The sequence below is a fragment of the Triturus cristatus genome, chromosome 4_2 (assembly GCF_964204655.1).
Source record: "Triturus cristatus chromosome 4_2, aTriCri1.1, whole genome shotgun sequence".
Taxonomy (NCBI): domain Eukaryota; kingdom Metazoa; phylum Chordata; class Amphibia; order Caudata; family Salamandridae; genus Triturus; species Triturus cristatus.
The window spans coordinates 588,135,628-588,160,889 of record NC_140586.1 but is presented as its reverse complement, the minus strand read 5'-3'; the positions used below and the strand labels follow the sequence as shown (position 1 = coordinate 588,160,889).

The 25,262-nt window shown below is 45.0% G+C and overlaps 1 protein-coding gene across 3 annotated transcripts in view; it reads right to left on the bottom strand.

Moving 5' to 3' along the window:
- LOC146834721 (uncharacterized) overlaps nt 1-25,262 on the bottom strand; it is a 144,514-nt gene that overhangs the window by 83,651 nt on the left and 35,601 nt on the right. For 2 of the 3 annotated variants that reach the window (XR_014960325.1, XM_085600135.1), the window contains exon 3: nt 10,255-10,513. Coding sequence is in view for 1 of the 3 variants with exons in the window: in XM_085600135.1 (XP_085456261.1) it covers nt 10,255-10,513 (259 nt within the window). In the remaining 2 variants the exon portion in view is untranslated. The remainder of the gene's footprint in view (nt 1-10,254; nt 10,514-25,262) is intronic. The other variant, XR_014960326.1, reaches the window with a different exon arrangement.

The window sequence follows — 25,262 nt, the reverse complement described above, 5'->3', positions numbered from 1 at the left end:
GTTGGACCTAACACTTGGGACACATGGCACAGATTCTGCCTCTGCTGCACAGATATAAGGCTGGCTGCCCCCAGGAAGCTCACTTGCCTGCACTACATGCTACTGGATCACATCTCTGCTACCACTGCTGCTGTCTCTGCATCCGCTAGCTACTGCTATGGCACGTACTCTGGAGAGGGCCCCAGCCTTCTCTGAGGAGGAGAACCAGGCCCTGCTGGATGGGCTCCTTCCACAGTACTGCAAGCTGTATGGGAAACCAGGGGAGCAGGTTAGTGTGCAGTCCACTGCCTTCCTAATTGTGCATGTTGTCTGACTAGCAGTACTAGCAGTGTGTACACCTGTGTCAAGCGTACTCACTGAGTACTTTCAACCCCCAAAGTGTGTAGGTACATGTGATGAACAGGTGTTCTGCAGCAAAAGTGCATTTGTGCAAGCTTTAACTTCCCAGGCAATGTTAACATGCCAGACATGCAGGGCATTTGTCCATTTCCATGGGTGCACTACCTGTGTACCTCATTTTCCTTTGTGATGACTACATGTATATCCAACTGCGTGCAGCACAAATATGTGGCATGTGTGGTAAAGGACTTTTAACTTTGTCATCCTCACAGGTTGATGCCCACCAGAAGCAGGAGATCTGGCTGTCCATCTCCCGGGCAGTTAGATCAGTGGGGGTCTACAAGCGCCGGATTCGCAACTGCCAGAAGAGGTGGCAGGATCTTCGGGCTGGACCCGGAGGATCGCAAGGGTCCAGCTGAAGCTGTTGCCTTCTCGCAGGAGGGGCAGGCACTGGACCACCCACATGCTCAGGATTCTGGCGGTGGTCTTCCCGGACCTGGATGGGCAGCTGAAGGCCAGACAGCAGCAAGGAGGGGGTAAGTCCATACCTAATCTGTGTACTGTCTGACATGCTATTTGCAGTCTTTTGGCCTGGTCACACTTCCATATTACGTAGGTCTTGTAGCCCAGGACTCATGTCGCTCAATTGTGTGATGCACCCTCCTCATCTGATCCACAGGTGTGGACCCTACAGTCTGTGGCTTGTGTCACTAGGGCACTGTGTCCCTGCTGTCAGCTATGCTTCAGGTTCCGGACAGCATCTGTTACCGTGACTCTGTTGCGTGTGTCATGTGTGGGTCAATTGTTTACACAATGCCTGAGATCTGACATGTGATCTGTGTGTGCCCTTGATATGTGTTCCAATTGCTGGTCTGACTCGCCACATGTGCCTGGGGTATTTCAAATGCATCAGAGGACTCCAAATTGTGGGCCTCAGGAGTATGTATATCAAGTGCGTCACACTTGCTTAGCCACCTGCCTACTGTCCAGGGCTATACACTGTTTCACGTAGACCTGGGCAGTCATGCCTATTCAAGGGCATTTAGAAACACTCTGCACTCCCACTCCTGTGTATCAACTTACAGGTTGTGCTTAGTGACATGTGCCTTCAGGTGTCATTGTGGTGTGGCTTCCTTTTCAGGACAACTGGGGTGTTCATGAGTTTGAGGGTCAGCAGGACTTCTGAGATGTGAATGTAGGAGATGAGACCTGTGTGACATTGAGGTGTGTGATCACTTGACAGTGCACAATGGTGTATGCAACTGTGAAGTTCAGGCAGCTGTGTTTCATGCACAGCAGACTGTGAGGTGCTCATGTTCAGGGAGTTGTGTTCGCAGACACTCATATGTCTGTTTTGTATGATGTGGGGTCATCTGGGTCCGGGATATGTTCTTTGCAGGGGATGGACAAGTGCACTTGTCAGCTGCAGAGTTTGCTTTACACATGACCTATAATTGTGACACAGTGCATACTGTTGTTGTCTGGATGCCCTGCCCCTGTGACAGGAGACAGGAGACAGTGATGATGGACTTTCCAGGAATGCCTGTGCCATGGCATTTAACTTGCTATGAGTGATCCTGCATTGGGGTCAAATGTGCTCCATGCACCCCATTGTGGCATTGACTATCAGGACATGAGAACATCATAGTGTGTGTTGCTGGTATGCATCACAAGCATGTGAAATGAGACTCTGGCCATCCCTTCTTCCTGACACCTGTACTGAGTCAGTGGCAAGAGATGTGATGTGTGTATAGTGACATACTCCTACATGTTCACTTGCATGTCCAACAAACGTGTAGGTGGTGCATGTCTGCACATTGGGGTATTAGCATCCAACATGCAACAGACATATGGGTGCAAGTCCAGGAGAGATATGAGTGCCATGGTTGATGGTGAGACTGACAATTGGCTTATTCAAAACAGTGTTCAGCTGATGATGCCAGGGCTTGCTCTGTGATGTGCTGTACTCACTGAGGTGTGTGCGGTCAGTGCAGGTGACTGATGTTGTTCTGTTTTTCCTAATTCTATCCAGATACATCCACGGCCACAGGAGGGGACAGCGCCACAGACCAGGAGGAGCCATAGAGCCAGACTGAGACAGAAAGCGAGGAGTTGGAGGGACCCAGTGGCATGGAGGGCGAGTGGAGCTACCCCGAGGAGTCCTCAGCACCATCCACCCCAGCTGAGGGCCACAGCAGCTCAGAGGATGACTCCCTTGTGGAGGCGGCTGTCAGCAGCCACCAAACCCCAGCTAGTGAGGCTGTCCCCGCCACCACCACCACCACCACCATCACCACCCTCCCATCGGCTCCCATCCCAGAGGTCCGTGGAGGCTCCCATGTTCTTGAGCATGTCTCCTTTGTGCCAGGCACCACACCCCCTGTCCCTGTGTCCCCTGCTGCCCTGAGTGTGGAGTCTGCAAACTTGCTTCAACAGATCCATATAGAGCAGACATAAATGCTGAGTGTCCTCCATGCACACACCAGTCTGTTGACACAACTGGTGTCGTTCATGGAGGGCATTTCATCAGGCATGTCTGCCCTACAGAGGACCAATCAGTCTATAGCCTCCTCCCTGACGGCAGCAGTGTCCCTCCTTCAACAGTCCCTCACCCCTCCTATCCCTGCCCCATCCACGATTCCTAGCACCTTACCTGTCCCAAGCACACACACACTAGCACATTCACCCAAACCCACAGACACGGGCAGCACACAAACACCCAAACCAAGGTCTAGATGTGCACACAAGCAACCTCAGGGGACTGACACCACACTCACAGGGGATGGTTTGCAAACACACACACAGGCATCCACAACCACTCCTCAGTCCTCCAATACCTCTCCCATCCAAGACCCCTTCCCTTGCTTCACCTGCAACCTCTCCCAAGAAGCTCTTCCTCTGTGACCTTGGCCTCTTCCCCACCGATCCAGCAGATCCAGCTTACAAGGGGAAGAGGAAGTCCACACACACAGAGGGGAGTGCCCCTCACACCCGGACACCCTCCCCCAGGTACAGTCAGACTGAGGCCCCCTCCCGCAAGTCCCCCCGAGCCGGAAGAGCAAGACCCCACCCCTGTCCCGCAGCTCCATGACACAGTCACACAGTCTCCGTCCTCCACAGGTTCCCCCGCCACACCCTGCCCCAGGTACCCCCACCCACAGATACACCATCCCCAAAATGCTCAGGCCCTCCCCCCTACCACTTGCTCTTCCACCCCCACCCTCCCGGTCAGACTGTTTGTGCCACTGGTGTGGGGACCGTGGCCCCCCTCTGTCCTGCTGACCTCACCTTAACCCCATTCTGCTCCCATGGAGTTGGGCACTGCAGTGGAGTCCACGACCACCCCATCTGACTTGGGCACTGCAGTGGGGACCCAGTCCACTCCATCTGACCCGCCCACTGCAGTTGTGCCAGCACCCACCCCATCTGACTTGTGCCCCACGGTTGTGACTGCACCCACTACGTCAGACACCTCCACTGCAGTTGCCAGTGACTCTCCTGTATCCACCACCCCTTCACTGCCTCCTTCTTCTGAGCCCTGATCCTGTCCCTGCGGTGCCTGGACTGCCCCCATGTATGCCCCTCCGAGTGGATGTCCCCTGTCCTTATCAGTGCAGGCAAGCAACGTGTGACAGTTGTCACTCAAATCACATTTTTGACATTTGGATATGGACTGGCCATGGGCCTTTGTTTTGAAAGGACTTTGCATTTGCATTTAAAATTTGCTGAATAAAGCATTAGTATTTATGCTCGTGAATTTGATTTAGCTCTACATTATGTTGATGATGTTTACCATGACCTTGCAGTTATAATGCTGGATTTCCAATGTTGAATACTGAGGTGTTGATGTGATGTACTCCATGTGGTCCATGATATATGTATCCTATTCAGGTCGGTATCCATGTCATCCTTTGCAGCTAACTGGGTGTGTCATAATTAACAATTTGTGAACATCTCTGTAAACATTTCATTTGCATGGTCACATCTGTGGCTTGCACACATGCACATATGATGTGCTTCCCATTGCCCAATTTGTCTCTTTCCCTGACTGTGGGCACATCTCCACTGGCCCTGCAGGTGTGGGCATCATTGGGTGTAGGAGCAACTGGGTTCTCTGTGCAACTTGCTGGACATATGTATTGAGTATGTGCAGATGACTTAAGGGACACTCCCGTACCCAGGCTGTTGTGACCAGAGCCTTCATTAGGTGGCAACTGATGGCTTACTGACCAAGTGTTCTGCTGACATGACTGAGACCTGCTGGGACTATGTTAGGCACAGCTGAGCTTCCACAGGAGTTGAGTCGCCTCAAGTAAGTGTGTTGTTCCGTGACATTGCCTGGGCCCATGGTGTGTGTTGTGTGAGCATGTGTGTGTGTGTCCACATCCCTTTTTATGCACAGGCAGTGTTCCCTTGATATGTTCCTGTTGTTGATGCTTGCTGAGTTGTACTGTGTTCATCGCACATCTTTGTCCTGGGCTACCAGATGTGTGGGTGCATGACACACTACTGTTAATTGGTGTTTCATCATTGGGATTTGTCAGTTCTGAGTGGTGATGATGTGGTCAGATGCAGATGGGACACAGTCAGGGGTCCCCAAGGCAGTTGTTTGTTCGCAATATTATGTAGTTGTCCCTAGGTGGTACCTTTCGGTGATTGAGACATGTGTATGTGTGTGTGACTGCTCCCACTCATCAGGTTCAGGGCTGCAATGTTGGCAGGTGTCAACATGTGTGCCTTTTGGTTCTCCTAGGCTTCTGCATTGTCCTGGGACTGTGGCAGGGATTCCAAAGGTTACGGGAGCTTTGACGTCATGGCCATGTACCGCATACTGTGTGTCATTCACCAGGGTTGTACACTGTCCTTGTGTGATGAGTCTGTGCACCTTACTTCATCCAAACATTACTGTGTTTGTCATGGGTGCATGTGCAATGTCACATGTCCATGTGGGCTTCACAGATGCACATTGGTGCAATTCAGGGTGTGTGGCGTTAAGGTTGGACAGATGTGAATGTTTGGATGGCACGGCCCCCTACCTCCCGTTTGTCCATGGATGACGGGCCATGCTGAGTGATTTGTGTTTGTGTTGGTGTGATGTACGTTTGTGGCACAGGACACATGTCTGTGTTTCACAGTTTGTACGACATCTACCTTTGTCATCACAGTGGACATATCATGCATACTTGTGTCACCCCAAATATATGGTCCCTGGGGTTAGTGCTGTTGTGTGTCAGTCTCTTGCTGTTTTAGTTGCTGTTCATTCCAACTTGTGTCACATGTGTCTGTTGGGCTCCTTCTCATCTCACAATGCCTGATTGCCCACTAAGGGGGGCACAATGATGGGTTACTTTTGTATGGCACTGTGTCCACTAAGTCTCACTGTGGTTCAGCCCCCCTCATGTGTAGTGTAGTTGCCTGGGGATACTGAGACACACATACACATGTTGTGTAAGATGTGCAGTGTGAGGTTGCATCTTTGTGCATCTGCACCAGTGCATTGGTATTGCTGTTGGGGGCCATTGTCTGGATGTTGTTTTTGTGAATTTCCCTGCTGTCCCTGTGAGTCATATCACATCATTCTGCACATTTATCCTGGATGTTAGGCCCCATTGCTGCCATGGAATGGGAGTTTGTGACCTGACACCTACAGTTTACACAGGATGTATTGATTTGTGTGTCTATTTTCAAGATGTGTGTATGCATTATGATGGTCACTTCTGCTTTTGTGTCATTGTCATGGTGTTTGTCTGCACATGGCTGAGAGTATGTTAGATTTTCACAGCACTGTTAGCCTCACCACATTTCTGTGGGTATGGGACACAACCACTACTTTGCCACAAAAGTGTTTCATGTGTTGGGACCAGGAATCATACATGCTGTTTGGTATTTGCAGCTTTGAACATGATGACACTTACCTTTTGGTCACTGTGATGAGGGGGGGGGTTTAGACCCCATCACCACAACGCTCAACATTTGCTGCAGTTTGGAACCCCACACTTAACTTTTGTTCTACACAGTGAGGGGGTGTTAGTGCACATTGACACAGTGCTATTGTGATGCTTGCCTTGTGTAGGCCATACTCAGTTTTTGGTCACACATGTGATGGTAGTTACATTGTATGTTCGGAGTCATATTCACTGTTGTGGGCATTTGTCACAGACTACACACTGTTGTCATGATGTTAGGGGAGATGTATTTTGCTGACATTCCTAATGTTGGTGTATGATGGATGTGTGGTGCATCACCCATCCTATAGGTGGGGGTGTTGATATTGATAGTCACACAGCACCCTATGAGTGGGGGTGGCAGTAGTGATGGGCAACATAACCCCGATGGGTGGGGGTGGCAGGAGTGATGGGCATCATAACCCCTATGGGTGGGGGTGGCAGGAGTGATGGGCAACATAACCCCTATGAGTGGGGGTGGCAGGAGTGACGGGCAACATAACCCCTATGGGTGGGGTGGCAAGAGTGATGGGCAGCATAATCCCTATGGGTGGGGGTGGCAGTAGTGATGGGCAACATAACCCCTATGGGTGGGGGTGGCAGTAGTGATGGGGAACATAACCCCTATGAGTGGGGGTGGCAGAAGTGATGGGCAACATAGTCCCTACGGGTGGGGGTGGCAGTACTGAAGGGCAACAGGTCCCCTATGGGTGGGGGTGGCAGTAGTGATGGGCTACATAGTCTCTATGGGTGGGGGTGGCAGTAGTGATGGGCAACAGGTCCCCTATGGGTGGTGGTGGCAGCAGTGATGAGCAACAGGTCACCTATGAGTGGGGGTGGCAGTAGTGATGGGCAACCTAGTCCCTATGGGTGGGTGTGGCAGTAGTGATGGGCAACATAACCCCTATGGGTGGGGGTGGCAGGAGTAATGGGCAACATAACCCCTATGAGTGGGGGATGGCAGTAGTGATGGGCAGCATAACCCCTATGGGTGGGGTGGCAGGAGTGATTGGCAACATAATCCCTATGAGTGGGGGTGGCAGGAGTGACGGGCAACATAGTCCCTATGGGTGGGGGTGGCAGTAGTGATGGGCAACATAACCCCTATGAGTGGGGCTGGTAGTGGTGATGGACATGCAACACCTAATGTGGCCTGTTGCTAGCGGACAGGATATGGATCCTCTGGGTGTGTTTGACATTTGGCGGGTACATGTTGTTTGTTTGTGGGGTGGGTGTCTGAATTACCGTCTGCGCCGTCCGTGTCTGTTCCTGATCCGGTCATAGATGTACAGTACTGGTATGACCTGCGTGATGGGATTCATGATGTGTTCGTCTCTTACACTCTGCTTGTTGCTCTGTCTCGTACCCGTTGCTAGCTGGTCCATCTCGTAGCCGTGGATTGTGTTCTGGCACAAATCGTACCTGATATGCTGCTTTCCCGGATGCTGGGATGTGCTGTACGTGGCGACCCGTCCGGCGCTTATGATTTACACATCTTACTTGTCCGGCCGGAAACTGCTGTGGGAACTGCTTCCGGGTGACTCGGTTCGGTGATCTGAGGTACGGCTCGTACGGAAAATGTAGCTTGAATCGCAGCCTACCTACCGGTCGGATTTGTGTCAGTTATGCGCATCGTACTTCATTGCACGGACGGACCGCCTCCCGGAACGTGTCGGTTGCAAGGTAAGGCTACGAACAGCTCTCGGAGAGCTCTCCGACCCGGATCGGAATTGACCCCTAAGTAGCAGGATAACCTTTCAGCTGCCTCCTCCTCCACCTGTATTCAGAAGGCTAATGAAGAGGCAGAGAGGTCTGACCTGCGCAATGCAGAGTTCATGTAAATACAAAAGCTGTGTTTGCCTGAACACTGCTAAATTAAATTATCACAAGTATAATAATTTAATTACAAGTGTAATACTTTAATAAATGATTCACTTCTTTTAGCTTTGACTCCGTGGGCTCACAGGTGGCAGGGCTATGCCCTGGATCCCCTGAGGAGGGACTGCCCCTGCTCTCAATATCATTAATGTAACAAAACATAACGAGGTCGCTCATTCTCCTACATCGCACCAAAGACATGGAACGACCTCCCTCAATACAAAATAACACTGTATTCCTCAAACTTACACTATTTTAACACTGCATTTCAGGCAATTGAACAAAGTATTTTCATGAATATGTCAATTATTGTTCTATTTATATGTGGTTATGGAGACTTCTATTCTCAATTATGTTGTGCATGAGGTCTGATTGTTTGATTGTGATCAATAAGAAGTCAGGTTCTAGTGGGCAAAGCGATATGAAAATGTTTCATTCCTTTGGCTTTTTTCAGGCTGATGTTCTTAGGTTTAGGCATGCAGATGTAACATTGTCAAATGTAACAAATCTACGGTCAGACCCACTCAGATGAATAATAGCAAAATCTTAACAGGGGTGGTTTGACAGAATCTTGCTAGATGCTTACATTTATCAAATTATATTTCTCATTTTTTGTCTCGGTCACCTGTGTGACTTTATACAACAGTGGTTCTTACGTTGGACATTTCCATCTACATAACAGCAAAATATCCATACCTATTGTGATTATCAATCCAAAATCTGTCCTTTCCTATTTGTAAGAAATTGCTTTGTTAGCTGAAAGGGTGGTGACCTCTACTCAAGCAACACACTGTCCCCATCAGGGTGAACCACAAAAGTCCCTAAATTAACCTGTGCTTATCCCAATGGTAGCTTGCTACAAAAGCAGTCCGTCTTAAACTTAGAGGCAATGTGTAAAGCATGTATGTAGCACACAAACAGTAAAATCCCACGCCAATCTAGAAAATTAGAGTAACATTGTTGACACCAAAATGCCAAAAATCTGATCAGTAGAACGAGAGTTGTAAATGTTTACATTTTTTTGTAAAATCTAGCCCCTAAAACATCAAAGTGCCAACAACAGACATCTAGTCGCGCGGGATCGGGTCAGAGTCGGAAAATATGGTTGACCGTGATGGAGCAAGGGTCAGCTACAAGAAATGGACTGGGCACAGCTGGAGCTTACCTATGGACTTAGAAGAATTTTTTAAGAAAAAGTTCTGCGAAAAAGTTCTGAGATCGTAAAGTTCAGTGAGGCAAGGCTGCAGGCAGTGTTCGCAGAGGAGGTGGCATCGTCGCAGAGCCACTGGACAAAGTTGCGGTGAAGATTTCTCCATTCAGACTTTGTCTAATTTTTGGAAGTCGAAAATCTCCAGCAGGATGCTCTCGCTTACAAGAGTTCCAAAGGCCAGATACCCTTTGGGTGAAGGACCTCTGAACAAGATTTGATTCTGTGGGAAGAACGCTGCTTAAACTACCGCAAAGTCAAGCCGTCAGGCAAGGCACTTTGGGTGCACAAAATACCAGGTTGGTCACAGTCTTCCCTTGGTTCTCAGAGCAGCTTTTAGCCAAAACAATGTAGTTCCAAGTTTTGGATTTTAGCTGTCTGGGCACGTTTAACACTGCAACAAAGGATCCAAGACAGGAGGGGCACCACATGGGGGTTTAGGACTCATTCAAGCTGAGTCTGGCCTTTTCTACCCCTGAGGCCAGCAAACTAGCCTTGGAGTCGCTCTAGTAGCACTGGGCTCGGTTGATGAAGTAGGGCTCAATCAGCAGGGCAGGCCTCTGAGGGTTTAAGGCAGGCTCCAAACAGCAAAGCAGTCCTTGAAGGTGCAGCAAAGCAAGAGTACACAGCAGGCCACAGCCGCAGGCAGTCCTCTGAGAGTCCTTCCTTAGATCCAGAAAGTGAACTGAAAAGTCGGTCTGAGGGTCCTTTTTTTATACCTGCTGCCTTCTTTGAAGAAGGAGAATTTTCTAAAGGTTTATTTTTGAAGTAGTTGTAATTTCATAAACCTGCCCTGGCTCTAGGCTGGCTGCAGTGGCAATGCAGTGGTGACAAGTCCTTTGTGTGAAGCCAGAGCATGGTCTATTCATTTTCATTTACACTTACCTCCTTTTTGATGATTCATGGCCTTCAGCTCCACCTCCTGGAAAGTCACTAACCAAATATGATGCATCATGGAGGCTGAGACCAGCACACCGCTTCTTCTGTTGGGATGACCTTCCCAGCTTTTGAAGTGAAACATGGTGAGTCCACTCCTCAAGGTCCTCTCATCATTTCCAACAGTAGATGTTGTGGCGCCTGTTGAACCCTTCTGCTGCACTTGCCTGGAAATGGACAACCATATTTTTTTTAGGTGGGAGCTCACCTTTAGAAAAGAGACGAGAAAAAATACAGAGAAAATATTTTGCAAGTTTACCCACAATAACAAATATGTGCATGCATTGTAAATATAGACAAGTATATTAGTTAACAATTGACAATGTAGGAGATTTAAATATCCTGGAGATTTTGGTTTCATATTACAATAAAGCATATTCGATCCACCTTACTGTAAGTACACAGTGTACAATGTAGAATTTATCTGGGGAGGTTTTGATATCTGTTAGCCAAATCAGGCCCACAATATTTAACTTCAAATGCACGTGAACCAACACATTGTATTGCGGTAACATGTGTCTAGCTTGATACACATGTATTTATTTGTTAAAGGTTAATGCATGCTTATGTGATTGATGGCTACGAAATCATAGCACTTGTCCCTTAAAAAAGGGAAATTATTACATCTCTTCATGGCTTACATAGAGGCTGATAGTGATGTATTAGGCCTTTAGTCACAATGTTAATGCAGACCATGTTGCTTTTGGAATTGCTTTTTAGTTTGACACAGATCAGCTACAAAAGCATTCAAAATTCTAAACAAACTATCTTGTCTTGTTTGGAGAGCAAACATTGATAGCTTAAAAAAATGTCAAAACTATAAGGAGATGTAATCACTTGGCTAGGCCAGTACCATATCAGAATATTTATATATCTTTTCAACAACCTTCTCAGTAATTTCTTACAAAAATAAGTGATGCCATGTATGCTCTGATTGTGTTATTTGTACATATATTCTCTAGGTCCCCTTATAGTTGCAGGGTTCTAACTTTGACACTCCAGCACTAAGAACTCAGTGAATTTGCCAATCCTAATAAAAAAGCCAGTTAGACTGTAACCCATATGCTACCCATTGAGCAACGTTTCCTTAAGAAGTGTTTCTCGGAATGATCAGTCAGGGATAATTAGTAAATGTCTAAACCCTTTTTCATAAAGAAGTAACACACTCAAAAGCACAAGGATATGCATTTAAAATATTTATTTTAAAATCCTAACGCCGGGCCATATGTAGGAAGTCAAATACCGGTCGGTAACGGACGAATTTCAGTAAATATCCCGTTACCGACCGGTATTTAGGCATTTGCTATGTAGGGGGCTCATTTCTGGTTTACCGAATCGGAAATTAAGAAATCGGTAAAATACCGATTCGGTAAATACCGAATCCAGAAATGTTGATTTTTACTACTGATTTGCACTCTAAAGAGTGCAAATCAGTAGTAAGAATTCGTTATTTACCACCAAATACAGGTTGGTGATAAATAACGAATACCTTGCAAAAAGCAATATTTTGCTGATTTAAGAGTGCCATGTGGCAGACATACATGCCCTTAGGGCATGTATGTGCGCCACATGTGCACACATGCAAGATTCAGGGGTGCGACTGGGTGTCAATGTGACACCCTGCCACCCTTGTATATGCTCCCCCCATTACCGAATCGGTATTTACCGATTCGGTAATGAGGCATACCTTCCCATTGATTCCTATGGGCCTCCAGGCCCATAGGAATCAATGGGAAGGTATGCCTCATTACCGAATCGGTAAATACCGATTCATAATTTCCGATTTTTACCGATTCGGTAAACATTACCGAATCATTACCTACATCACATTTACCGATTCATAAATACCGAATCGGTAAAATTCGGTATTTATGAATCGGTAAATGTTAGGCTACCTACATATGGCCCTTAGTGCATATAATATGAATTGTAACCAAACAGAAAACAAACAGTAATACAGCAATGCAATGTATATGTAAAGAAAGCAACAGGAAAAATTCTAACATGGTTATTGCATTTTATAGTCCTCTTTGTGCTCTCTCAAGGCACAATGCTAGTTCTAGCACATTAATAGGTTACCTAATTCTGACTTCCAAAGATTGGCCACCTTCGCATACTTGATCTCAGAACAATAATAAATGCTTATTGTTCTGTCTGTAGACAGCTCACTATCTGGGTCAAAATCTGTGGATAGTGCACAGTCATCGAGTCCTGAAGACAACCGAACATTAAACATTTCATCATCAGGAATGGATTTGCATAAGCTTTATTATCACCATTTCATGTCACATTTACAGAATAGATTTTCATATTTCTTACATAGGTATAATACAATATATATATAATATCTCTTACAGCATTTGTTCCTGTAAACCTCATGTCATAGGCTAACTCTCCATTACATCTGCCTCTGGGGAACTGGGATAGAATCTCTGCAGGGACGCTCAACATCCTGTGATTCGTGGCAAATTACTTAATCTCCCCCCGCCTAACAAAAAGATAAAATGTAAGAGTCCTCTGTAACACAACTGGTGCTCATTTAAAGCGCTCTAATATCTTCAGGTCTTGCTCGCCCTATATAAAACTCAACAAAAAAGAATAGGTTGGATGTTTCAATTTTTTTTTAGAAATTGACAATTGTCCATGTTGCAAACCTAATTTTTCTAATGCACTAGGTTAATGTAACTCAGTAGAACTAAAATAAAAAAAACACATGCTTTCTGAAATCCCAAAAAACAGCTAAGGAAGGAAGGCCAGGCAGAAGGGGAAGAAAATCTGTGGGTCCCTTTCAGACTGTGTTTATGTTCGGCTGGCCCCAGATTCCTCTATAGGATGATATGCAATATAGACTAAACGTATGCACGATTCATGCACTTTATTGGTTTTGCACATGGACGAGTTTAGCACTTTTGGATATGATGAATTGGATAGTGGCTTTATTGCATAGGGGGCTGGATCAACTCTTTGAAGATTTATATATCTGTTTGTCCTTTGGATCGTAGTGATGCATTTGCACAGGGTGCTATGTAGCTCCAGACGTTAAGTTATGCATTAGTTATATGTGTTCTTGTAGCTTTTACATTTATTATGATACAGAGTCTGCTCATATGTTTTATGTAATTCTGTTTTCTCTTTTCGAGACTACAGTCTGATTATGTATTATTGACGAATTGCTGGGTATGATTCAAACCCAGCTGGGTGCACCTTTTCTTTCCCCATGCTTGTTTATTGATGAAGTAAAATATTAAAAGTCTTAATAAAAAGAAAAATTAATAAACAATTCCTAAAAAATATACAACACGTAGATATATTTTTTTTTAGCAAAATCATTTTTTAACATACAGTGGCTTGTACAACATAAACATGAATGGTTGCCCAAGGGGCAATTTTCTTTACTGTTATAAAAGACATTGTAGTCTCAGCAACCCAGTTTTTATTGACATTAACGTCACACTACGTCACAAGTCGCATTTACACTTCATGAGCATGCTTGTTGATGTCCTTTTGAAAATGGAAGTATATACAATAAAACATATTAAATGTGTTATCGTTGAGTGGGGACATGTTTGGACACAGCGTTGGGGTGATTGACCCCTGAAGACTGCAAGGACCCTTGGGAACCCCATTATGGATGTTGCTGCTGGTGTCTTTTCTATAGGGCAGGGCCTCCTCCTTCCGATGTGCTAAAGGCGCGTTTGACATCCCACACCGTGGGACATCGTTTGGACTCAGTGTTTGGGGGACTGAGCCTTGTAGCCCTCAAGGACCCTTGGGGACCCCATTATCCATCATACAATGCATCAGGAAGCGCTGTTTCTGTCAGTTATTTTTTGTGGGGGCAGGGTCTTCTCCGTCCAATGTGCTAAAAGCACCTATGACATCCTGCAGCGTGGGACATCATTTGGACACAGCGTTGGGGGAGGGGGGTGACCCCTATGGTCCTGAATGGCCCTTGTGTCCGTCACCCCATTATCCATCATACAATGTGCCAGGAGGTGCTGTTGCTGATGGTGTCTTGTCGAAGGGGCGCAGCTAAAAACCGTTTGGCATCCCGCAGCGTGCACCCGGCCAAGGGCGGTCCATCCACGCCCGTCAGAGCCCAGAGGAGGCTGGGATCCCCCTTTTACATCTTCCACCTAAAAGTACTTCTTTCTGATCTCCTACACTCGCACCTGCTCCAAACAAGACTGGTCCACATCAAAGAGAGAATGCATTTCTAACTGTTGTCTGGGTTGTCATATTGTTTCAATCTTCCACCGGTTGTTGTGGTTCAATCTGCAGGCGTTTTCTATGTTTGATTTGGTGGAGAGGTTTTAACCATGACTTAGCTTTGCTAGGTCTTTCGCTGAGCCAAAACCTGTTGTGCTTGTGCCAATCATGGGTAAAAGAAGAGCAGTGTAGGGGGCCAGTGGTTCCAGTAAAATTAAGAGAACAAAAGAAATCCCCATAACTGCGGGGAGCAATTGTGTTATTGATCGAATAGACGATCTTATGGTTGAATGTGAAGCACTGCTAAGCTCGGATTCAACCCAGCTCCCAGATGCTTCTCCAATTATGGGCCTTCCTCTTCCTAATTCACAACAAATACAAATACCAAGAAGGTTTAAAAACCTAAGACAGGGCCTGTATTAGCTCCATCAAGTGGGGTTTTAGATTGTTGTACCCTTGATCTAGCTGTAACCTCTCCACCTACCTTGTTACCTCTCAAGGACGCCCTTCCTTGCAGCAACCACTTTTACCATTACTTGAGCTGCCTGATGACCATTTATTCCTCCCTACTCCCATCAATTCGGCCCCCACAGCTGCTCCATTTATTCATTTTTGTGCTGGTATAGCCAGCTGTACTTCCTTGATTAATTAAATGAAGGCCAAGGTAGGGGAGGCGAAGGCTGAGATGGGGGAACTTAAATCCATTACTCACCAGCTATTGAATATAACAAACAAACTTGCATTGGCCAGAGATACCAACATGCCCTCTTTGCAATCCAACACCAAGTCCCAAGTTAATAATCCTCTTAACCCAACAGCCCAGATTTTCCTTGGACCTTACTTGTCCATGACTGCACGTCTAGTGAAGGGGACAGGACACCGCCACCAGGGAATTCAGTCCAGTTCCCAGCCTATCTCTAGTTGATTACAAAATCTTAGCCAGACTAATCCTCTGGTCAGTAAAGGACAGCTGCAGAGTACCTTTCATATACCAGCCCATTGTGTACTTGGACCTCATGCGGCTGGAACCAAAGGCCTGTTTCAAGTTTCAATTGTGGGTATAATTCATTCAAAAATAGAAACAAAATGATCAAGGTTCCAAAACTCCCGCCCCATGTTAGTTATGAAGGAGAGGATTCTCTTATAAATAAGGTGATTCACTGGATCGGCCATGTCAGAGGCTGTCGCTTGGTTATCTGCCACAACATACTTAATGCACGTAGGAGTCCCACATCCAGCCCAATGTATGACATGATTGAGCTGACTTTAAAGAAAGAGGGGATAGGAGACAATTTGGCGGCCCTTGATATTCCATCCAGCCCTCTGAATAATTCATGTTTACAATTTAGGTATTGTAGGCCAGAATCTGATTTGGCCAGTACTATTTGACACGGGGGAGACTGTCAACAATTCTGGCCGAGATAGATTGACATAGGGACCCCATTAATCCTTCTCCCCCTGTTATGTGCCCAACATCAGTGGTTTCTGATAAGTCAGCTCATGGATAAGCATGACAGTATAACAACAGCTCTCTGGAGGTTTTATATGTTAACAGTAATCTAAATTTCCATGAGCCACTAGTCAAGCCCAGTACTCCTACTACTTCTTTAACTACCACAATTTTGCCAGATGAAACCTCTTCCTTTCAAGAGCACATTATAAGAAATGTTCCTACTGCATTGAAGCCCTCTTCATCGACCAGTAGCACCACTGTTACCCCATTAGCCACTAATTCAATCTTCTCAGTTGAAACTCCTACCCTCCAAGGGTACAGCTTAAGTATTGCCAGACTTTGTTAAGGCCCCCCCTGACTAAAATACTATATTGGAATGTGTCTGGTCTCGGGTCTAAAATGGTTCAACCTGACTGGATCAATCTTATCTAGGAGCAAGCATGATATATGCTTGCTCCAAGAGACATGGGGCACGGATACTATACACAAACTTGGCTACCTTAATTTCTTTACATCAGCGAAATCGAGTGCAGCTGGTAGAACTTCGGGAGGTTTAACTACTTGGGTTAGAGCTTCTCTGGATTGTAAAGTTAGCCAATTGCTCATGGACTCCTTAGATTATCTGGGGATCCAAATAACAATTAACAAGGATATTTGTGTTCCCATCTTCAATATTTATGCCAGGTAGGACAGGGTGGGCTAGCATCAAAAACTGTGCAAGCCCCTAAGGATTGCCTAGAAGGACACCACCCACAATATAATCTCATTTTGGTGGGGGATATTAATACCTATGCCTAAATATGTTCCTATTCTTGCCAATGCTATTGTAAAAGGACCCTCTATTCCTGATTCATGGAAGGGAGTAGTAGTGTTGCCAATTTATAAGAAGGGCGGCAGGTTCGAGCCTTGGAGTTATAGGCCTATCAGCCTAAAAGACCACATGCAAAAGGTCTTTAGTCACTGCGTACTAGCTAAGATACAGGGATGGATTGATACAAATAACATTTTAAGCCCTTTGCTGGTTGGGTTCCGGAAAAGAGTTGAACTACTTACTATATCTTCCATCCTTTGCTAATCTATTGGAAGATGGTAGTAATCGGCAAATGGAGCTTTTATGTTGCCTTTGTCGATTAAAAATCTGCCTTTGATCTGGTCCCCTGCTCAAAGTTATGGCAAGTTCTTAGTGATGTGGGCATGTCCCCTGAAGTGATATCCATTACAATTGATCTACATGAGAAGAATTCTGACAGAATTTGCTGGTGTTAAGAGGTGTCCTCCAGGGGGTTCACTGGCAGAATATTGATGTAAAAAAGATAGAAGTAAACAATATTGATGAAAAATATAGAATGCAAAAATATCGACTCCCTATATTTAAACAGGTAAGTACATAAATATCGAAAAAGAATTGATGTAAAAAATATAGCTATTACCACTCCAGTGAGTGTAACAGTACGGAAAGTGCTGGACAGCGGATGGGTAAAAATGACCATTCCCACTCCAGTTAGTGCAACAGTAGGTAAAGTGTTGGAGAGCGAGGGGGTAAAAATTACTATTCACACTTAAGTGAGTGCAACAGAGGGGAAAGTGTTGGATTGCGGAGGGGGTGCCAATTAAGAGTCTCACTCCAGTCAGTTCAAAGTTAAAAACAAACAAAATATTAACAACACAAATATTTAAAAAACTAAATAAATACAAAAATATATAAATGTTGAAAATAAAAATACAAATATGTTTAGTATAAAAAAGTAAAAAAAAAATTGTAATGTTAAATACATATGTCAAGTACCTATAAATATTCTATTAAAAAAAATAAAAAGTAATTTTCAAACAAATATTTTTGTTAGAAAATATTTAGAAACAGAAACATTAATTATTACATAAATTTACTTTTTTTCTTTCCTACCCTATAACACCACACTTCCTTATTTAACATAATTAATTACCAATTAAAGAAATATTATTAATTAAAAAACAAATTAAAACTCAAAAATTATTTAGCTTCCCACACTTTACGCCTATAATCCCCACAACCCACAGCTAAAATTAAACTGTAAAAACATTAATTACACAATTAAAACTTATATTCAATAAAAATACTAATAGTATTTAACAACTAATTATAAAGTAAGTAAAATGAATTTACTCCCCACAGTGTGTACCCCTATAAAAGTAAAGCCCACACACTCATACAAAAAACATACATCACATACATTTGAAGTATAAACTAAAATAACACTAATTGAAAAATCGATATTTTAAACAACTATATTTTTGGAAACGATATTAATGACTTCTATATTTTTTAAACAATATTTCTTACCTTAAATTCGATATTCTTGACCTCAATATTCTTGCTGTCGATATTTCTGTGCAAAAAAAACAGTTGATGGACAGAATGCAGAACAATGTCATACATTCACCCCAATGCAGAGATCTGGGCCTAAATCCATCGTTTTTTTGCTCACCATGCCATTCCAGTTTGAACCCAGCCATATGCAAATCAGTCTTGACCCTGTGCCTCATGGGAACAGTCCAGCCCGAACTGCCAAGCCAGGTACTCCCAGAGGCACAGGGTCAAGACTGATTAATATGGCCATGTATGAACTGGGGGTGTCGTAGTGAGCAAAATAACGATGGATTAAACCCAGATCTGTGACTGGGGGTGAATGATTTGGCAATGTGCAACATTCCGTCCATCATCTTGTGTGTTTTGCTGATCGCCCTATGTGGGAAGGGTATGCCCAGACGTGGATCCCGTGCTCACTACGCCACTGGAGTCAAGCTATCCTGGCTGAAGAGGGGTGAAACCCCGAAACCGGTCCTAGGATGCTTGATTCCGGTCCAGGGAAGACATGACTTGGCAGTTCGGGCTGGACTGTTCCCATGAGGCACAGGGTCAAGACTGATTTGCATATGGCCATGTCTGAACTGGGGTGGCGTGGTGAGCAAAATAACGATGGATTAAACCTAGATCTGTGACTGGGGGTGAATGTTTTGCCAATGTGCAACATTCCGTCCATCATCTTGTGTGTTTTGCTGTCGATATTTCTGTGTAACAATACTTTCAACTTGATATTTGTGTAAATCAACATTTCCAACTCAATATTTTGTCTGAATATGCTCCTGGGCTGCGTGTTGGCCCTAACCCTGTTTTCATTGTATTTAAATGAAATTGTTCAATATTTGACTTTGCCTTATACAGATTCCCCTCTTGTTTGTAAATGTGAAAATCCCCAGTCTCCATTTTGCTGGTGATACTTTGTTTATTTCTAAAATACTGAGTGGGCTCCAAAAAATCCTAACTCACTTTGGTGAGTTCTGTTGTACACAGGGGTTGGAAATCAATACTGCAAAAACAAAACATATGCTTTTTAATCCGCATAAATTGTTTAAAGCAAGACTAGAGTCCGATGGAGCACTTTTAGAAAAAGTTGATTCAATTGCTTACTTGGGTGTCACTCTGTCCGCTTATATGTCATGGAAGCCTCATGTTAGTAAGTGAGTGCTACAGCACAAACAGATAGATGGGCCATTTTCAAAGAACATGGAGTATCTCATAGTAAACTAATAGCACCAGCTCTTTAGATCTTTGAGGCGAAGGCACTAGACTCTGCTCTCTATGTAGCAGGGACATGGGTCTTCTCCAAAATTGATGTGTTAATTAGACCTGAGAATACATTTCTGAGAAATGTAGCACTCCTTTCATCTAGCACTCCATCCTATCTCTGACATTGGACATGGGTGTTAAATGGCTAAAGGGTAAATGTCGTTTGTGCTGATGCAGTCACCAGTAGGAAGTTATGGCTAGGACCATGTTTCCATAGGAAATCAATTTTTGACTTGCCTATATCTTTAGTGTCATTTGGAAAATCATCACCAAATTTTCCTTAAAAAAGGTCCCTGGTGTATCTTGTTCTGCATGCAAAGTTTTTGGGTGATCCGTGTTTAAAAAAGGAAGGGTCAAAAAGTGTGCATTTCACAATTCCAATAAGACCTTTAGACATGCCTACAACCTGAACCGCTAGACAGAATTTCACCGGATTTGGCACAAAGGTAGATTTGGTGACGCAGACCACGCTTAGAGTTGTTTGGTGTAAATCTGTCCAGTAGTTGTTGATAAAGTTAAGGGAAAAATAAGGATATCTGAGGCCATGCTATCTTTGCAAATAATAACGATCTTGTGTAGGGAAATGTAGAGCTCTGATTGGCTACCAACACTTCAACTAGGAAGTGTTGGCAGCCATCTTGGGATTCAGCATCAGAATAGTTGCAAAAAAAAGTTTAAAAAAAAGAAAAGGGGACAGGTTATGAATAACCTGATCCACAAGCCTTGGTCCCCCAGTGACCCAGCCACGGTTTTAAAGCATTAAAAAAAACAACTGTCATGAATTAGCAAAATTTGCTCCAACGCATGCTTTAAATAAAAAAACAGGTGGGCTAGGTCTTGGGGGCATACCATAAAAGTAGGAGGGGGCACATGGGGCCGGCCCACCTAGGCGTTATGAAAGCCTAGGGGTCTGCCACCTTCCTGGGGCACTGCTTTTAATGTATGTGGGGGTGCCAGCTTGGACTTCCACCTCCCTGGGGCAATTTAAAATATGTATGAGGGTGGGCCATGTGGGTCTGCCTGACCCCTGGGGACCACCATTTCCCCGGGACAAAACATTTAAGGGCAGATTACAATGCCATTTGGAAACTGTCCCAAACAAATCGGTTTCAGACTAGTTTCCAAACGAATCGGCTCCTGTGAGTCCGGATGCCTCCCAACATCATTCGTTTGGACTCGCAGTGACTTCAATAGGAGCCTGTGTTCCGAACGCAAACACAGACTCCAATTGAAAAAAGGGGTGGTTGGGGAAAACCTTGCACACTGTGGCGGGCAGCCCATGGTGCCTACCACATTGTGCATGGTTGGAAAAAGGGGTCTCTTGCGTACCCCCACGGGCCACATTCGGACACCTCTAGTTGAAGGGAGGCCCACAGCAGGCCCCCAAAGATGGATTATGGCAGCTTTTGGTCTCTGGCACACTGAATCAGAATGGCTGTCCAAATCAGTCATCCTAATCGCTCGTCCGGAAACAGTGTACATAGAACTGTAAGAATCAGCTCTGAAAGACTCGGGCTGTCTCGATGTCTTTCGGAAACGAGTAGGTCTGCTCGAATGGTTTCCAGACATCGTAATCGGTCATTGGGAAAACTGTACTATTCAGTAGGAAACAAGGGTTCTGAATCAGACTCAACAATACCGGATCCCATTTTGAGCCCTTCATAACAACATCGTAATCAACCCCTTGGTATTAATGCATGGGGGGCCCCATACAGCCTCCCCTACAGCCCCACATGCTCGGGGCTAAGTACCAATGTAATGCTGTAGCCCATGTGCTACCCCTGGGGAACACCTCCTTCCCTGGGCAATTTATTCAAATGAATGTGGGCCGTGTGGCCCCCCCCCACATCCCTGGGGACCACTACCTCACTGGAGCTAACTACTGCAATGGAGGGGGGGCTGCACGGCCTCCCTTGTGGAACCATGGATGGCTCTAGGGACCACCAACCCCCAGGACCGGCCTCTGCTACCTCCCAAGGTGCCCACCCTTAGGAGGAAGCTTTTTGCTTGGTGAGAGCTGACAACTCCTACCAAGCAAAAGCAAACCTAACTCTACTTTCTGCAAGCGAGAACTGTCAAACAGCTCCTGCTGGCAGAAAGCATTTCCAGCAGCTTCCTGTGTGTAAGAGCAATGCCACCTCCCACAGGAGGCGGAGAGCCGGCTGGGACCATGGTGGCCTTGAGGCTCACCCTGGTCCCATTGCACACTGGGTGCCTTAGGAGCACCCAGGTGACATGCCTGGGCTCCAGGGGATGAGGTCCCCGGGGCTGAAATTGGCATGGGGAGGAAGGAAACATGTTCCCCTCCCCATTTGTTAATGGCTGGGCTCAGAGGGGATGGGGCCCCTGGTGCCAAAACTGTCTCAGGGAGGGGGGCCATGTTGCCTGTTAGGTTCTTATTGTAATATTCTGCGTGGAAAGTCCACGTAGAAGGTTTCTGGAAGCAAGGGAGGTGACAGTTGGGGAAAGAATACGAGGAGAGAGCTTGTACATCGTTCGTCTGCACTTGTGTCCTGCTGGAAATAAAGAAGTTAATCTACTTACAGGACTGCTGCAACTTCTTTTCACTGGCGACGAATGGCCAGCAGGACATCCACGCGTGCAGTCTTCGGTAGGCAGACGACGGAGTACCGGAAATTCTTCCATAATTAAGCCTTCGATGCCATACAGTTCACGAGTGGTTCGTGGCGCACTCAAGCATCTGGGGCAGTGTCACGATTCCATGGTGTCCACAACGATTAGGCAAAGGTACGTGTCTTCGGATAGAGGAGAAAAGGGGGAGGAGGAAAGTCTCGCACACACTAATCGCGCGCCCCTTCTCGTGACTCATAGCGCGCAGCGTATGACGCATTCAGCTCATACGCAAGTCATCACGTGCCCCCAAGTCCATCTGGAGTTCGTAGCGCATCAGCTGGTTGCCTAGCGATGCGCACGCTAGTTCAAGCTTAAAGTTACAGCGCGTCCCTGTTTACAGCAATGCGCACGCTAATCTAATAAAGAGGATCGCGTACACGGATCGTGTACACTCTTCATTACTTAAAGCTACAGCGCATTTTTCATCGTGATGCAAACATCAGTTCAAAAAAAAAAAAAAAAGGATCCTAGCAGCCTAGCAACTTTCTAATTGGTATACTGTGTTGATGGCCAGCCATTTTTTTTTTTAATGTGCCATAATTAGTACGTCATTTTATACATGCTACAGTAAGCTACATTTATTATTTAACATAAACAGTTACTCTTACTCTTACTCACTACCAATTGAAGCTTACAAGTAAAATTTGACACTGACAACATTCAACAATCCTTATCAGCTCCTCCAGCATTTTCTCCAAGCCCATCTTCTCCTGAGTTGGACTGGGAGAAATGGAAAGAAAGTTTTGAAGCATATCTTGATGCTCTTGATGGCAATTCCTTCACGCATAAAAGGACATTTTTGATTCTGAGACACTGTCTTGGATCTGAAGGTCGCACTATCCTTAAACATACCACAAAAGTTGTAGTGTTTTTAAGCGGCGATGAAGGTGATGGTGCGGAAGATCAGTATGCTACAGCTACTAAATCTCTTGACAATAGATTCAAAGCGTGCAAGAACATTACATTAGAAAGACACACATTTAGAAAAAGAGCACAACTTTCTGGTGAATCTGCGACTACCTATGTTGGCGCATTGCGTATTTTAGCAGAATCGTGTGATTATAAAAACTTTGCGGAAGAAATGATAAGGGATCAGTTGGTAGAAAAAACTCTTAGCAAAAAAGTCCAAGAAGCTCTTTTAAATAAACTAAATTTGTCCCTACAAAAAGCGCTGGAAATAGCTACAAGGATTGAAAGTACCTCTTCTCATTTGGAACAAATATCTATTTCCAGTTCTGATAGTCAAGCGCAAGCTGTTTCTTCTCTCAAAAGCAAACCCAATTCCTTTTCAAAAGACAAACATAAAGAGAAAAAAGATGGACAACTTAATACTGATAAAAATTCCAGATCCAATAAACGTTGGGAATGTTACCATTGTGGAAGTAGTTCCCACCTTGGAAATGCCAAATTTTGTCCTGCCCTCAATAAAACATGCAGTAAATGTCAAAAGAAGGGCCATTTAGCAAGTGCCTGCAGGTCCAATACTAAGGCGTCATTTAGCAAACCGAGCACGTCGTCCTCTAAAAAAGTTATGAATATTGAGCAATCTTCGGACATATCATCCTCAAGTGAAGAAGAAAAAATGTGCATATTGTCTGACGCTCAGAATGCCGACGTCATTGCTATAATCGAATCAGAGATTAAACGACCTCTGTGTACATTAACCGTAAATGGTGTAAACATCAAAGTACTAGCCGATCCCTGTTCACTTTAATATCTGACAAGATAGGGAAAGAATTGTTCGAATCTCAAGGTCATGTTTTAAGACACTCTCTTGCTAAACCTATTGCCTATGGTGGAAAAAACTAGGGGTGGGCGGAATTTGCGGAATCGCGTTACGCAGATCTCCGCGAAACGGTAAAAAATCTCCGCGAACACGCAGAAATTCCGCGAACACGCGGAATTGCTTGTTCGCGATACTTTTTTCCTGTTCGCGATCGCTGTTTGCATGCTCGGGGTGAAATATCTCGCGAACACGCATATTGAGAACGCGAACAAGCAAAAAATTTCGCGAAGTCGCGGAACGCAGATTTTTGAGCAATTTCGCGTTCTCCGCGGAACGCGAAATTACCCAAATTCCGCAAATTCCGCGAACGGAACGGAATTTGCTGCCCAGGCCTAGAAAAAACATAAATGTTATAGGTGAATTTGACGCTAATTTATGTTTCAAAGGTAACCATGCTAATGCAATTGTTTATGTTGCTAAGGATGACACGTCTTTTGAGTTGGAAAGACCAGGGCAATCTGGGAATTATTTTAGATCCCAATGACCCTGAACAAGTGATATTAAAGAAGGATTTGGTCTTAGTACATGCACTTATGGATGAAACATAGGTCACTACCCATCCTGAGATTTTTGATGATAGGCTAGGGTTAATTAAAGGTTTCAAACACAAAATTAAGTTAAATGAGGGAAGCAAATCTGTGGTGCATAAAGTTCGGAGAGTATCGTTGGCTTTGCGTGATGGACTTAAAAAAGAACTAGATAACCTCTGTGCGAGTGACGTTATCAAACCCATAGAATCTTCAGATTGGTTTTCCCCCATGGTTCTAGCGCACAAAGCCAATGGTTCTCTTCGCATGTGTGTTGACCTTTGAGAGTTAAATCGGAACATCTGGATAGATCAGCACCCATTACCGAGATGACCACCACCCTTAAGAATGGAAAAAGGTTCAGTCTGCTGGACATGACCTCAGCCTATCACCAGGTTGAGTTGCATCCTGATTTGCGGCATTATACTGCCTTCCTCACCCCAGAAGGATTATTCCAATTTAAACGCATGCCATTTGGCCTTGCATCTGCTTCAGCAGTTTTTCAGAGAATTGTAGAAAGCATGTTTAAGAACATTCCTGGGGTGATGGCGTTTCAAGATGACGTTTTGGTCTATGGTTCGGATCAAATTCAACACGATGAGACGTTAAGTAAGGTAAGAAAAAGGTGTTACCTTAAGTGTGGAAAAGTGTAAAATGAATGTAGCCTCTATGGATTATTTGGGGTATAGACTATCTGAAAAAGGGGTCGAACCAAAAGATAGCCTAATTAGAGCCATAGAA